This window comes from Lactuca sativa, chromosome 9 (assembly GCF_002870075.4).
Source record: "Lactuca sativa cultivar Salinas chromosome 9, Lsat_Salinas_v11, whole genome shotgun sequence".
Lineage (NCBI taxonomy): Eukaryota > Viridiplantae > Streptophyta > Magnoliopsida > Asterales > Asteraceae > Lactuca > Lactuca sativa.
This window is the reverse complement of record NC_056631.2, coordinates 100,016,468-100,033,894: the sequence shown is the minus strand read 5'-3', so window position 1 is coordinate 100,033,894 and position 17,427 is coordinate 100,016,468. Positions and strand designations below refer to the sequence as shown.

The window sequence follows — 17,427 nt, the reverse complement described above, 5'->3', positions numbered from 1 at the left end:
AGTGACACCTGACTTGAATCACGGGGCCACCCTGACTCAACTTGTCGAGTCCAACTATGGACTCAGCGAGTTCAACCGTGTACTCTCGACCTCTAGATCCCTTCTGACTCATTGAGTCATTCCCCAACCCGGCGAGTCACCAACTATGTGATTCACAGAGAAACCCTAACCCTACTCGTCGAGTCTGCTCTTGGACTCGGTGAGTCCATGTCATGCACAAACCCAAATGACCTCCTGAGGTCATATCTGTTCCATTAATCCATAGATCCGACCTTCCCAAGCATGATAATCACGTAAAGTTCATATCTTGATGCACATGCAACATCTATATGATCCTATAAGATGCTTTAGTCCCAAATGTCATAACCCAAGGTCAAAACCCCCATTGATCTTCATAAGGCTTGATGAGTAATGCTCTCTGGACCTCTATGGATCCATATATGAAGCCTCATCACAATAAGGGACTAAACGGACATCAAATCTAACCAATAAAGGGTCCAAGAACCCTAAATCCAATTGATCATCATAACAACAGAAGTGAAGCCGAATTACTACCTCAAATGTGATATGTTGAGCTCCAAATCCACTTATTGGCAACCTTCTTTGCTTCCTCTTGGCTAGAACCTCCTTCTTCTTGCTAAACAACACTTCAAGGGTCAACAATGGCACCCTCCCTCTCTCTCAAAACGCTCAAGCACTCTAGGGTTTCTCTTAAGGGGCTGATGGCCGCAAATGATGACCATAAGGGCCTTTAAATAGGTCCCAAACCCGATAGATTAAGGTTTCATTAAACAGCGCGGACTCGCCGAGTCCACCCATGAACTTGTCGAGTCCGGTCATGATCCGGATAATAATTCGCGACCCTACTCGGCGAGTCTGAGCACCAACTCGCCGAGTCCCTCCACAAACTCCAAAATAAATTAATAAAATAATATACCTGGGGATCCGGATGTTACAATTCTCCCCCACTAGAATCAGACTTCGTCCTCGAAGTCTTACTCTGCAAATAACTCTGGATGCTGCTCAAGCATCTCACGCTCCGGCTCCCAAGTCGACTCTGACCCCTTACGATGTTGCCACTGGACCTGCACCAGAGGCACTTCCTTGTTCCTTAGAACCTTGATCTTCTTATCCTTAATAGCCACCGGCCTCTCAACATAGTTCAGGCTTGCATCCACCTGAATATCCTCTAATGGTACCACTACCGAATCGTCGGCTATACACTTCCTCAGTTGTGACACATGGAAAGGTGTCATGAATCTGGCCCAACTCTGCAGGTAGTTCCAACCGGTAGGCTACCCTGCCTATCCTCGCGATCACTCTGAAAGGACCAATATATCGGGGCCCCAGCTTTCCCCTCTTCCTAAATCGGATCACTCCTTTCCAAGGAGAGACTTTTAGGAGTACAAAGTCGCCGACCTGAAATTCAAGCTCGGACCGGCACCTGTCCGCATAACTCTTCTGGCAACTCTGAGCAGTCAACAGCCTCTGCATAACACTCGAGGACATGCTCCGAGCATGTGTGTTGGATTTCGGCGGGAGTTGGGACACGCATTTGCCCTTGGCAGAGTTTTCCTACAACAACAGCCATCATTCGAGCATTGGTATGCCACCCTTTGAGCTGTTGTATGGGAGGAGGTGTTGGACCCACATTTGTTGGGGAGAGGTAGGGCAGCGTGTGATGGGTAGTACAGAGATAGTTCTTCAGGCGACAAAGCAAATACAACAGGTCAAGGAAAGGCTATTGACCGCTCAGAGTCGCCAGAAGAGTTATGCGGACAGGCGCCGGTCCGAGCTCGAATTTCAGGTCGGCGACTTTGTACTCCTGAAAGTCTCTCCTTGTAAAGGAGTGATGCGATTTAGGAAGAGGGGCAATCTGGGGCCCCGATATATTGGTCCTTTCAGAGTGATTGCGAGGATAGGCAGGTTAGCCTACCGGTTGGAGCTACCTGTAGAGTTGGGCCAGATTCATGACACCTTCCACGTGTCACAGCTGAGGAAGTGTATAGCCGACGAGTCGGCAGTGGTACCATTAGAGGATATTCAGGTGGATGCAAGCCTGAACTATGTTGAGAGGCCGGTGGCTATTAAGGATAAGAAGATCAAGGTTCTAAGGAACAAGGAAGTGCCTCTGGTGCAGGTCCAGTGGCAACATCGTAAGGGGTCAGAGTCGACTTGGGAGCCGGAGCGTGAGATGCTTGAGCAGCATCCAGAGTTATTTGCAGAGTAAGACTTCGAGGACGAAGTCTGATTCTAGTGGGGGAGAATTGTAACATCCGTATCCCTAGGTATATTATTTTTTTAATTTATTTTGGAGTTTGTGAAGGGACTCGGCGAGTTGGTGCTCAGACTCGCCGAGTAGAGTCGCGGATTCTTATCCGAATCATGACCGGACTCGGCGAGTTCATGGGTGGACTCGGCGAGTCCGTGTTGTTTAATGAAACCCTAATCTCTCGGGTTTGGGACCTATTTAAAGGCCCTTATGGCCATCATATGCGGCCATCAGCCCCTTGAGAGAAACCCTAGAGTGCTTGAGCGTTCTAAGAGAGAGAGAGGGAGCCATTGTCGACCCTTGAAGTGTTGTTTAGCAAGAAGAAGGAGGTTCTAGCCAAGAGGAAGCAAAGAAGGTTGCCATTCTGTGGATTTGGAGCTCAGGATATCACATTTGAGGTAGTAATTCGGCTTCCCTTCTGTTGTTATGATGATCAATTGGATTTAGGGTTCTTGGACCCTTTATTGGTTAGATTTGATGTCCATTTAGTCCCGTATTGTGATGAGGCTTCAGATATGGATCCATAGAGGTCCAGAGAGCATTACTCATCAAGCCTTATGAAGATCAATGGGGGGTTTTGACCTTGGGTTATGACATTTGGGACTAAAGCATCTTATAGGATCATATAGATGTTGCATGTGCATCAAGATATGAACTTTACGTGATTATCATGCTTGGGAAGGTCGGATCTATGGATTAATGGAACGGATCTGACCTCAGGAGGTCGTTTGGGTTTGTGCATGACATGGACTCGCCGAGTCCAAGAGCAGACTCGACGAGTAGTGTTAGGGTTTCCCTGTGAATCACACAGTTGGTGACTCGCCGGGTTGGGGAATGACTCGGTGAGTCAGAAGGGATCTAGAGGTCGAGAGTACACGGTTGAACTCGTCGAGTTCATAGTTGGACTCGATGATTTGAGTCGGGGTGGCCCCGCGATTCAAGTCATGTGTCACTCGTCGAGCTGGGGAAAGACTCGACGTGTTAAGCAGGACTAGAGGGGTTCGGGTAGACACGGGTGAACTTGTCGAGTTGCCCAAGTGCACTTGACGAGTCGGGTCAAAGGGTTGACCGTTGCCCAGCATTGACCAGGGTTGACTAGTGTTGACCTGATAGTGTCAGTCAAACAAAGTCAAGAAAGTATTAATGAGGGTTATACTTATGATATAGGAGGACGATAGGTCGGGAGATCGGGCACGAGTGATTATCCGACATCAGCTGCCTTACCCGATGGGGTAATTATGTGTGACCAGAAGGTCTTATGTGTATAATGTATATGTGATGTATGCTATATGTGATATGTTGTGATATGAGTATGATGATGTGGACCGAAAGGTCAAGATGGTATGGACCGGAAGGTCAACGGAGTCTAGGATGGAAATCCCCCGATACACTTGGATCGGAAGATCCTATGGCCTGGAAAGGCGAATGTATGATATGTGGTATTTTGGGGAACTCACTAAGCATTCGTGCTTAAAGTGTTGTGTGTTACGTGATTCAGGTACTAGCGAGGATCGCGGGAAGACGCCAGCTTGATCAGTACACACTTACAGATGTCATGTTTTTGAGATCTTGGGTTATGGATTATGTTATGTATTTTGAGGAAACATTGGATATCTGATTTTTGGATGAATTAATAATGAAATATTTTGCTAAAAGTTAAATGAAAAATTGTTTTAAATTTTCGTTGTTACATAGGCAAGCATGTCTAGTGTGACAAATGTCATATATTCGACACTTGAAGAACGTTGTGAAGGTCACTAGGTCATATCAAGCATGGTTATATGACTCACAATAGTATAAACTTACCTTTATTTACGGGATTTAATTTTTCATTAGTTTTATTTTAATTAATAGAACTACTATACATTACACTGGAGGATTTCTAGGGATGCAATACTTGATTTTATTTTAAATAATAAAACTATTATACATACTGGTGGTAGCCAGGGTTTTCAAACAGAACATACTATACATATTGGTGGTAGCCAGGGTTTCCAAACAAAACGTACTATACATACAAGTGGTAGTCAAGGTTTTTGAACATAATACAGTAATAAACATACATGTTAGAAAATATTGGATTTTCGTAGGAAACATGCATTCATTTTTATAGAATTCAATGTCTGGTTTACACTACAAAAACTTTTTTATGAACTCACCAGCTTTATGCTAATACTCTTTCAAAAATCGCTTGTATTCTCAGGAAATCAGTAATCAGGTCCGCCTGCAACATTTTGAGAAGACGGGGTGTATGGAGCCATGTTTTTTACTTATTTTGTCATGCTTTTGATGTATATAATCTATGTATCAAACATATGTAATTATTCATATCTTAATGTAATGGTTGTGTTTACTTTGATTACTAAAATGCAATTGTTGTGATACTATACATGACGTCCTCCACCCCCGAACGTTTACATTGTTTCGGTTTGGGGTGTGACAAATATCTTTTAACTACTCGCGGTATGGGAAATTTGGTTTGAAGGGCCGCATAGGGTTGTTGGATTTCACAAGTGTTATAATGCCAAAATGGTCCTGCCCTCCGGTGTTTCATGTTTGGCCCTTGTCTGTACATAGTGGTTGAAAAGTATTGTTTAACACTTATAAAATAATAACGCTCAATATTAGACTAAAATCTAGTGGTAATAATACTATGTTTCGTCGAAGGAAATTGTATTGTTAAGAAGCGAAGCGTTATCCAAGTTGGAATCACCACTTTAACAAGTGTGTGCATAGTTACTTTCATCTTACACATAGATATGAAGTATTTAATATAAAATACACACTATGTGTGCATATTATATGTGTTTATGATATCTATGCTGGATGAACAAAATATACATGTTTTATTCGATTTAAACTGTATATATATTTTATACCTATAAATTACAATGGGTAAAGATGGGTAGATGAAAGATGAGACGGGTGATGAGAGATGAAAGGTGATATAGATCATGAGATGAGGGTGAGAGGTGAAAAAAATGATGAGAAGTCTTGACCCAAGCGTTGGCCCCTTCATCTAGCAGAGTATGGATGACAACCACGGACTATTCTATACGGTCCGGTGGAACACAAGCAGGCTCGCAACATGTAGGTGTTGTTAAAGATATGTTCACCCGGTGTGCTCTAAAAACCTTGGTAGCTATGGACTTACTGCCTCATAAACAAACATTGGCAACTATGAATTTAGTGCCTTACAAATGAATGTTGGTAGCTACGGATTTAGTACCCTACAGATGAACATTGTGTTGGGTTTTGAGCAAACTAACACTCCTAAGGTGTTCATGCAACCCTAAAACCTTGGATCTATTTTTTTTTACTATGAATACATGCAACTTTGACTTTTCCAAGGTTCATAACCTATCTAGCATGGCATGGGGAACATTAAACATAATGGATAGAATAATTACATACCTTTTGATGTGAGTTGATTCCTTGGAGTTTGAGAGCCTAGCACCAATAATGTGGATGCCTCAAATGGAAATCACAAATCACCACAAACTTGGAAAAACCTTATGAGAGTGTATGTAGCTTATAGAAATCGGCCACCACTTTTTTCCACACACAACGAGTGCCATTTCAAGCATCACAAGCTCCTTTATATAGTGTGGAGGATTAGGGTTAGATCCATGTAAACCCTAATACCCATGACTCTTCCTTTCCAAGGATCCATAGGTTAAAAACTCCATGGACTATCCATGGACTCCCATGCATGCCAATCCCATTCCAAATGAGTAATAGCCCACACTTATATAAATACAAGAGCCCATATTTAATTAGTCATCTTTTTGATCACCAAATTAATTCTAAATTAATTTATGATCAATCCTAATTAAATAATATGATTTCATATTAATATATTATAACTTATAATATATTAACAAATCATAAACATACAATTCTCACAGGTTTAATCATAAATAGTTTGGGTGAAGTGCAACCCAAATGGACCATGTCAGGTCGGGTCAAGTATATACCAAATAAAGTTATGGACTTAGACACCTTATCCAACACATTGGTAGTTATGGATTTAGTACCTTACACTGGCAGTTATGGACTTAGTGCCTTATAGATAACATCGGTAGCTATGGACTTAATGCCTGTTAAATAAACCCTGGCAGCTTTCGTGGCTATTCCTTAGGACAATCCTTATGGAATGAGTGGATGGTAGGTGATTCATAGAGTAGATCGTTAAGAACTAAAGAAGATAATGGGAATGGGTAATTGAGTTAATTGTTTGCAGATAAAACAAAATAACTTTATTATAGTGGGATGAAAACCCTATGTACTCACCAGGTTTCCCAACCTGACCCACTCAGTCTATTTGTATCACAGGTGTCGATATGAAGCTACATTACACTGAGAGAATAAGGAGATCACTAGTGTAAATAAATGCAAGGTTTGTTTATGCTTATGTTCCTGTATTGACGATGACATCCCAATGTTTTAAAATGAATAAAATACATTTCTTCAAAAATGCTTTGATAACATATTTATCGTGTTTTTCTGGGAACAAATTCTGTAACATTTTTCTTTAAAAGGATAATTTGATTTTAAAAATAAAACATAAACAAATCAGTCTTTTCTGGTCGTGGAAACGAGGATGTCACATTTGGTACCAGAACATTAGTTTAAGCGAACTAGGAATATGGATTTATTTCTAGACTTAAACATAAAATGCTAAGCGATGATCGTGAGGAGTGTGTCTAATATATTTTAGGAAGTACACTTGAATATACATGAGCACTAGCTCATTTAGGGAAGATACCTAAATTGCTTTATGTGCTAAATGATTTGTGATTCTTTATGATGCCATTATTTAATTGGATCTATGGTCTGTTACCGACTGGATCTGGAAACTTTATGTGTTCAAATTTCTAAACGTTTAATTACGGTATTAGAACTGGAATTTAACTTTTTAGAGTGATAAGGAGATTTATACGTCTGATTCTCGTATCTAAACTCTCGTCACTACACACCGAACGTCTAATTTGGGTGTATAGATCGACATGGTGAGTACTCAAAGCGGATTCGAAAACGGTAACTCGCACCCTGAGCCACAAGTGATTGAGCGTGCACCATAAGCAGCGGTTTCACCCAAGCCAATCACGATGGCAGGAGTACAAGCAATGATGCAGATGATGTTGGATCATCAGATAGAAGAGACAAGGCGTTTACTTCAACAAAATAAGGACGGACTTACTGTGCAAGGGATCAGGATTAATGATCTATATATCTGAAAATCAAGATATAAAGTAGCCATATAGATAGTTCTATGTGGTGTAGCCTAATATAAGAGGCATAGTGTAGGGTGAACTTGAATATCTATGTAATCTTTTCAAGAAATAATATAAACCTTAGTTATGTTATCTGATGTGTTAAATGATCATGTGAAATTCTTGTATGGTGACTTGGACAACTGAGAGGCAATACTTGGGACGAATATGAGTAGGTGTGAAAGGTAGTAGAGGCCTATACTACCGAAAGCACATGACTCACACTTGGATCAGGGAAAGTCACAAGGTTACCAAGGCTAGTAACTGATTCTGTTTTGTTCATGTATGTCATTATTGTTACCATCATTTCGGTAATGACTAAGAAGATGATTGTTATTCCGACCCTAGTGGTCATATCAAATCTAATCCGGATAAGATAAGTATGTTACGTGGTTCAGAGAACCAAGTTCGATGTAACATCTAATGTAAGCTAGAAGATTGAAGTAAAAGATAATCAAAGCGATCAACAGAAGTATCGCGATCATCGTTAAAATAAGAAGCTTATAGTTATAAGTGCTACATGCTAGAATGCTTCTAACTGATCCGGAGCAATGTCAGCCCGGAAAGCCATGAGTCGCTCCTCCATATGCTCCATAATACCCTCCTTGATGGTATTGAACATCATAGGAGTAGGATCCAAGATACCATGAGTAACCTCAACTACTATGAGCTCTCGCAGCCTCCCATTAATTAGTCATGCGCCAAAGCCAAAACCATAACCTAAATTTGAGCCATAACCTATTCCTCGGGTGATCACAACCATCCTTAAACTGAAATACAATCATATAAATAGTCAGCACAAGACTCGAGGGAACTCTCAATATACAAGTCTCCTTAGAGTCTTCAGGTCTTTCTTGTCTCAAGTATAGATCATGTGCTTCCAGTAGTATGGGCCCAATACTACCTTTCACATCTATATGTACCTTCCTCAAGAGCTGTCACGATTCCCCTAAGTCACCATACTATAACTATATACCAATTCTATGCTAAAAAGCATACATATCCTAGACTTTCTCAAGAATCCTCAATTCCCACCGCTCGTAATACTGAGAACCTCAATCAACACCGTTGGTTGCCTTATGCATGCAAGTTATACACAAAATGGGATCACATAGACTGTCAAATGAAGATTCTGCCCTAAATCCACAACCAAAGGGAACAGGAAATGAGGCTAAATCGATCATTCTAGAGCTATATGATCCTAATTGTATACAACTTTGAAAGCATACACTTAGCAATTAACTGAGCCGATATCGATTCCAAGTAATACATAACATCCAATCCTCTTAGGATATATGGCATCACACAAATAAAGTAATTCTATCAAATGATTCCTGAAGGTATCCTTAGCCATAATATAGTATGCAATTCACATATCAAGCATACTAATGACAATACATAGGTATGGGTAATTTGGGAACCACTTACTTGAGCTCGGCTGATTACATGCATCATACCCCCTTTTAATTAGTAAAAATCTTTTTAAAAATCCATTTTTTTTTCTTTTGAAAAGATTATCATTTCCTTAGTTTGAGTTCTAACACACCCAAAAGTATACCCGAATCCCTTAAACCAAGGCTCTGATACCAACTTGTAATGTAACGTCCCAAAATTCAAGACTAAAAAATTTCTTTTAATAAAGTATCACTTAAAGTAAAATCATCATTTCAAAACATAAACAGAGTATTAGTTTTCAAAACACATGTTCATTATCAGAGTGAAACATTCCCAGGCTGACTAATCTATGGTGTGTGCCATGCGATCATCCCGAGCTCCATCATCCGCTACCGGAAGTACCTGAAACCAAAACTGAAAGTCATAAGCACGAAGCTAAGTGAGTTCCCCAGATACCACATACCATACAAACCATTCATAGCCAAGAACCATACATAACCGACTTATCCATAATCAAATAAGGTGCTATGTGCCAAACATAGTCTTGCCATTATGCCACGGGCCGCGCGTGGTCTTCCTGGTCAAGCCTGGGCCGCTCCCTGGGTCTTACAGACAAGTGCCAAGGGCCACCCCTGGTCTTACAAACATGTGCCAAGGGCCACCCCCTGGTTTTTTATGCAAGTATCATAAAGACAACTGTACATACTACTCTACTTAGCTAAACAACATACAGTGTGCCAGAAGCCACCTCCTGGTCTTTCATATATAATAGCATACAATGCGCCAGGAGCCACCTCTTGGTCTTTCATACATATTGCCTAGGGCTAACCACAGGGTCTTCTTATCATCCATAATAACATACAGTGTGCCAGGAGCCGCCCCCTAGTCTTTCATGCATATTGCCTAGGGCTAACCCCCGGGTCTTCCTACCATACATAATAACATACTGTGTGCCAGGAGCCGCCCCCTGGTCTTTTATGCATATTGCCTAGGGCTAACCCCCGGGTCTTCCTACCATACATAATAACATACTGTGTGCCAGGAGCCACCCCCTGGTATTTTATGCATATTCTAAATGGGCCGACATTGGTGCCTTAGATCCATACAAACAGTGAGGAGACTCACCTCGCACTGCTGAACTCTGCTGATAACCTCTGACTGCTGACCGAGAACTCTCTGAACTCCTGCTCCACTCGCTCCCCGAGCTACCAATGTCAAAGCAACACTGAGTCTAACTGACCCCTGAAAGACAACCAAGTCAACTCAGGTCAAAGTCAACCTTCCAGGTCAACCCTACTCGTCGAGTCACCCTACTGACTCGCCGAGTTCATAAGTCTAGAGTCCTTCCACTCGCGACTCTACTCGCCGAGTCAGTCCATGACTCGCCGAGTCTACCGATTTCCGAGTCCTGACCTGTCCAACTCACCGAGTCTCTAATCGACTCACTGATTCGAGTCTAAACTCGAAGGGTTTGGGGGTTTCGCGACTTGACTCGCCGAGTCCAAGAACAGACTTGCCGAGTCCAAGACAATCTTCATCCAACTCGCCGAGTTCATGCCCAACTTCATCCGACTCGACGAGCTGTTCATCCCACTCGTCGAGTTCTTCCTCGTCTTCAAGCTACTCGCCGAGTCCACTCAAAGGACTCGCTGAGTCCATCCGGTCCTTCATACATGCAGAGGACTTTTGAGTCATGCAGGGACTCAAATCTGTAGATCTACCCTTCCCAAGCCTATTCCTCACGTAAAGTTGCAAACTTAACGTGTAGAGAAAGAGATCTAAGCAAATTACACCATAAACTAGGGTTTAAGGCCAAGGGGCTTCAACATTGACTCAAGGGTTGATACTTTATGCTTCTCTAGTCCATAACACACTTGGATCTGAAGTAGCAACTCCAGATCCGACTTCTAACTCGAATGGGTGTCAAACCATGGCTTAAAAGCCCTAATCTCACAACCATGGAAGATCTAAAGGAGAGAGAGACGACTTATTACCTTTAATATCTCAGAAAGGCTCCACAAACTCCAGATCTATAGTCCTTTCTTGCTCCCCCAAGTTCCTTCTTCCTTCTCCAAGCTTTAATGCACCTTCCAAGGCAACAAATGGCTTAATCAAAGGTTATGACGGCTAGGGTTTGGTATCCAGGTCTGAAGAGGCAGTAAGGGAACCCTAGGAAGAAGATTAAGACGTTTATATAGGCTCCAAGTCCCGAATTTAGGGTTTTCCACGCGCAGACCAGACTCGCCGAGTCACCTTGGCCTACTCGCCGAGTCGGTCACTTACTCCTCGGCCCGAATCTCGCTTGGACTCGCCGAGTCGACCCCTAAACTTAGGGTTTTCTTTCCTTTCTTGGCCTTCAAAACTTTGGGTGTTACATGTAACAACCCAAAAATCGTGATAAAATTTTCCATTTTAAAAATCAATAGTTTCGATCATCAAATTGTTCCAAAACATCCACAAAGTACAATATCAAAATCATCAGAGTAATAGTATCGAAAATGTGCAGAAATCATGAGGGGAAGATGTTGTGCCATCACATCGGGCTCTTCCCATTTGTACCGGAAGTACCTGAAACCATAAACATAAATTGTAAGCACAAGGCTTAGTGAGTTCCTCTAAAGTACCACATACAAAAATATACAACTGGGCCTAGCCTTAGGGTATATTTAAACCCAATAAAAAAATATGGGCCCTGCCCTGGGGTATATTTCAACCCAAACATGTCATAGTTGGCCTCACCCTCAGGTATATTTCAACCCGACATGCAATAGTAGGCCCCACCCTGGGGTGTATTTCAACGTTGTGAGGCCTTAGATTTCACATCATGACTTCAGTCTGAAGCCAAAAGTCAAGGTTTTAAGTCCTTATTCCATTAAGCCATTGAATCCATCTCATCCATAAGCTAAAAGGACCCTAAGGCCCATAAAAATGTTTGCTTTATGGTCATGCTTGCACCATGCATGACCCAGTCCATTATAGGTTAAAAAGTGGAAAAATATGCACCGAACTCTCAAGCATGGCTCTTATACCTCCCGACTTCCAGATCCGGACAACATGATGATCAAGGAGCCCTTAGAATCCATAAAGTTGCTAACTTTATGGATTTACTTTACTCAAGCATGCTTAACATGAAGAAATATGGACAAAACCCTAGATCTATCCATAATATGCAATAAAGTTTGAACCTTTGATACTTACAAAGGTCCAAAAACAAGACGAGATGATGACGATGATGATGCTTTGCCCACTCCACCACTAGAGCACGTCTTTCCTCGTCTTTTCCTTATTCAAGCTAGAAAATGCACCAAAATTACTAAGGACCTCAAGGATGATTGATATCAGGGTTTCTGGAGGCTTAGAGTGCTAGGGAGGCTAATGATGGACAACCCTAGCCCTCTTATTCCATTAAATACCGAAAAAATTAGGGTTTTGGTCACTGACCGCTCTCACGTTGTGAGCAACAAGGGATCACGTCATGAGACTCAAGGAATGCAGGTCAACAAGTCAACCATGGCTCATGACATGAGGGGCATTGCTCACGTCATGACCTCATCCAAATGCTAAAGAAAACATTGAAATCATGTATCCATGTCTCGTTTCCATATAATATCTTAAAGAAAGAAGTGATAGTTGACCACTTATTATAGCGATGACGCCTGATTTGATAAGAGTTTGACCGTGTCTCTGGAAATCAATATTTACTGGTTATTCAAAGTTATACTTGCAAATGTAGTTGGCAACTTATACAAGTGTGAGACTATTGGATTAGGGTGTCTAAGGTCTTAACTAAATTGATTTAATTTACAAAATAAAATTAATTGTTTTTTGGATTGCATTCATAACCAGGAAATAGCTTGGATTGATCATGAGAGAGAGAGATAAAATGATTTATTAATATATTGTATGATTAATATATTAATTAGAAATAACAATAATTAATTAAGAATTAATATGAAATTAAATTTGGGTTAATTAGAATTAATTAAAGGTATAAGTACTGGACTATAATTGCTCAAAAGTTGAGCAAATAAGAGAATTCATAACCTTCCCAGGGTGGCCAATTTTGGAGCTCCTCCAGAAGGGTTATAGAAGCCTCCTAGTCATATAAGGAATCTAGATATGTATTAGATTACAATATTATTATTTTAAATTTAAATATAGGATTTCATGAATTATCTGACATCTATATAAAGGGCCATAACCCCTCATGACAACCGATTCTACTCCTCACATATATAGAATCTGGATTCCCTACATCTCTCATCTCCCTTATATTAGATCCTAGGGTTTCCTAGGCTTTTGGTGTGATACATTAAATGTTACCACACTATTGGAGCTAGGCTTTCCAAGGAGATTTCAAGAAGACTTGTTTGGCTTAATTCAATTTAAGCAAATGTATGTTTTCTTACTTGTAATTTTCGATTACAATAGGGTTAAAAGTTTTGTTTCATAAAGTATGTTGCTATAATAATAAAAATGTCATAAATCCTTTTAGGTTGCATATACCTATAAGTGTTTATGTGATATTCTGCAAATACATTGTTTTTGTAATTTAGAAAACCCATCAGTTTCTGTCCTTATGTGTAACTCAAAAGGATTTTGTTGTTGTTATTATTATTATTAATAGTATAACCAACTATTATAGATGTGGACATTATGTCCAACAATTGAACTCATTATGACTAATGTATTTCCTTCACCTGATGTATTGTAGTTGGTATTACAATTAAATGAAATTTATATTAGTATTAAATATAGTTGGTATTATATTATCATAGTGCCTAATATCAATAGTACAATGCTATTACCAAAACCAGAGCAAGTAACACATGATTTCAGTATTCAGACGACCCACGTATGAAAACACATCATTAATTATTATTCCACGTAGAATGTCACATTAGCAAACCTGAAGAAACTTATCATAATGACTGAATATATACAAAAACAACAAAGACTTATTTTGTATAAAAACATTAAAGATTAAATGTATACAAACTAACAACCTAACATACAGTAGTCGGTCATAATGACTGAATGTGTACAAAACAATAACTTAAAGAACTTATTTAAAAAAAATAATGATGACTAAACATGTATAACAACGGAATATGTAAAAAACAATAAACTAATAAGTAAAATATAAAAACCTAAAACTATGTTACTTTAAAGATCATTTTCGGTATTTAGGATTGTGAATCTACGTTCTAACGCTATCAGCCACCGCCCCTATACATGTTACATGTACACGTTTGAAAGATGATTAGAACGTAGTGCTTGAAAAAGTAATTATTAGTATTATTGTATTTAATAAAGTAATCCCCCAAATTGAAGAGAGGAGCTCTCTTCAATAATCCCAAGAGCTCCTCTTGATCTTCATCGTCTTCATCAGTTAATCACTTACTCCATCCAGTTAGGGTTTCATTTTCCCTTTTACCCTCATGTTCTTTCACTTTCTCTCTCACTTCCATCTGCAGCAACTTCCCAAATTTCACCAGGTGCTGTGTTTTTCTTTCTAGGGTTCTTCGATCCGACTAATTACTATAACTTCTAGTAGTAGTTGTTACTCAATAAAGAAATCAAAAAGAAAAGAGTAAAAGAAATGTCGTCAGCTGGGCTTCCTAGATCTTCGAGTGCTCCTTTGAAAGACGGCATCCCTCCTAAAGAACTCCTCGACGATCTCTGCAGGTATCCATGTTAATATATGTATGCATATAGTTTGTTTCTGTATCAGATTGAATTTATGCTGTGGAATTGAAATTAGGGTTTTGAAAACTGATACCCACCTTTAGGATTTGTTTCATTTTTTTTTGTTTCTTACACTTGTAGCGTTGTTTGTTTCAGTTAAGTTATAATTCACGCATTCGACTTTCTTACAATGAACCCTAATAATCTTTTCTCCTGAAATTACAGTCGCTTTGTTCTGAATGTGCCCAAAGAAGATCAACAATCATTTGAAAGGATCTTGTTTCTTGTGGAGTATGCACATTGGTTCTATGAAGACAATTCTGTAGAAAATAATCCATCTTTGAAGTCATTCACTCTTAAGGAATTTACATCTTTAAGTATCCTTCATTACTAATTTTTTTCGTTCTTAATGATATTAATCTCTATGACTTGACTTCCTTAAACCTGCTATAGTGTTCAACAGTTGTGATGTTCTAAAGCCTTATGTCCCACATATAGATGACATATTCAAAGATTTCACATCATACAAGGTTCGAGTTCCTGTAACAGGGGCAATTATTTTGGATCAAACATACGAAAGGGTATGTTTATGTTTTATAAATTAATCTTTTTTTCTTTCTTTTTGATATATCTTGTTCTTTGATCCTTGAATCTTGATATTTGTTGTGTATGCAGTGTGTACTAGTAAAAGGATGGAAAGGAACAAGTTGGAGTTTTCCAAGAGGGAAAAAGAACAAAGATGAGGAAGATGATGCTTGTGCTATCAGAGAAGTAAATAAAATCAAATAATCATTGTTTCTTGCATAATATTAATATAATCTCTTTTCAAGATTTGAAGAATGTTTCTTTTTGATTGGATGTAGGTTCTTGAAGAAACAGGATTTAATGTTTCAAAACTTATTAACAAAGATGAGTTCATTGAAATGACATTTGGGCCCCAAAGGGTGCGACTTTACATAGTTGGAGGTGTGAAAGATGATACAACATTTGCCCCTCAAACCAAAAAAGAGATCAGTGTAAGTAATCTTTTGATTTACATAACAAAAATAAATGAAAAATAAAAATAAAAATAAAAAACCCTTTTTATTTTGAATGTGTTGCAGGAAATTGCATGGCAGAGGCTTGATGAACTTCAACCAGCAAATCGAGATGTAATTTCACGAAGTGTAGCTGGTCTTAAGCTTTACATGGTTGCTCCATTTTTAAAGTAAGTAAAAAGTTTTAAATTAATAATGTGTTCAATATGTTATAGATTATATGTTTACATATATATTTCATGTAACTAATTTATGAAAATTGGGTTCAATCAGATCTTTGAGATCATGGATTTCTTCACATCAGCCTCCAATTGCACCAAAACCAGATACACCTGCTAGAGGTTCATTTTCTCTCCACAAGTTTTCCAAATATACCCTTATATGCTCATTTCCTGCTAATGTCTTTTTATGTCATTCTACATTTGAATCTGACTTATTAGTTAGTTTTTACCAAATGTTGTTACTTTGGCTATGTTTGGTGTTATAGCTGAAAAGCTAGCTGTTAAATAAAAAACTAGCTGATAGATGAAAAGCTAGCTTATAAAACATGGCGTTTGGTAAAACTAACTGAAAGATATAAAATGACAAAAGGGCATTTAAATTTAAAAGAATATGTTTCCTTAATTAATTAAGGGGTATATTTGGAAAATTAAAAAAAGACTCCTAAAAAGCTAGTCTAAGGCTATGTTTGGCGTAATAGCTGAAAAGCTAGTTGTTAGCTGAAAACTAGTTGATAGCTGAAAAGTCAGCTGATAAATAACAAGCTAGTTGATAAAACATGTCGTTTGGTAAAACTAGTTGAAAAATATATAATGACATAAAAGGACATTTAAAAGAATGTGTTTCTATAATTAATTAAGGGGTATATTTGAAAATTAAAAAAAAAAAACTCCTAAAAAGCTTGTCTAAGTAGTTTTTTAAAAAGCAGCTTAAAAGCTATTTTTTGTCTTGTCAAACATGACAACTTAAAAAAGATGGCTTATCAGCTAGCTATGACACACCAAACATAACCTTTATCAGCTATCAGTTAGGTTTTCAGTTAGTCTGTCAAACAGAGCCAAAATGAATATAGAATTATTTTATATATTGACTTGATGTTATTTTGTGAAGCAATGAGTGTGTGGAAGGCAAGGGGGAGTTCTTCGGGGACCAATTTAGTGATGACAGAGACTCCATCAAACAATAACCCGGTTTCGGTTTCGGTTTCGGTTTCAAATTCATCAGAGAAGGTGGGCCCGGGTCGAAGCTTCAGGAGCTTTCAATTCAATAGTGGGCCCATATTGCAAGCGATTGAAAGTGCCTTCTTGTGAATTGGTTGGATTATTTTGTGCTAAAATTGTTAAGGTGTAAATTGCAAGGAGTATGTATATTTTGTATAGACTATTAGTCTATTATGGGGAGTTTTATTAGCAAACTTGCTTTATGAATGGATATGTTGTTTAGATTCTGCTTTTATATGAACTCAAAATATGGTAATGGTGGAATTGAAGCGTAGGTAATGGTTGTGTTGTTGTGGTCTTCAGTTGATCAACTAATAGGTAACATATGAAGTGGGAAATTGTTGATTGTGATCAGAACGAGTGTTGTCAACGTTAAAAACACAGGATTTTTTTAATTTTTATAACGTAAATGAACTGTATTTATTATACACTTATAATTAAAAAAAACATCAAATACGTATAAGTTCCAAAAAAAAAATAAGTTGCAAGTTTTGAGAATTGAAACTGAAACAACACATTTTTAGTTTCCAGAACACGTA

General features: G+C 38.8%; 1 protein-coding gene across 1 annotated transcript; it reads left to right on the top strand.

Annotated features, from left to right (window-relative positions):
- Positions 1-14,196: 14,196 nt before the first annotated feature.
- Positions 14,197-17,152, top strand: LOC111915063 (mRNA-decapping enzyme subunit 2). Its single transcript, XM_023910767.3, has 9 exons — positions 14,197-14,355; positions 14,463-14,631; positions 14,857-15,008; positions 15,085-15,212; positions 15,307-15,402; positions 15,495-15,647; positions 15,735-15,838; positions 15,942-16,009; positions 16,779-17,152. Exons 2-9 carry the CDS (start codon positions 14,546-14,548, stop codon positions 16,976-16,978), a joined length of 987 nt encoding a protein of 328 aa, XP_023766535.1. The 5' UTR covers positions 14,197-14,355; positions 14,463-14,545; the 3' UTR covers positions 16,979-17,152.
- Positions 17,153-17,427: the final 275 nt, after the last annotated feature.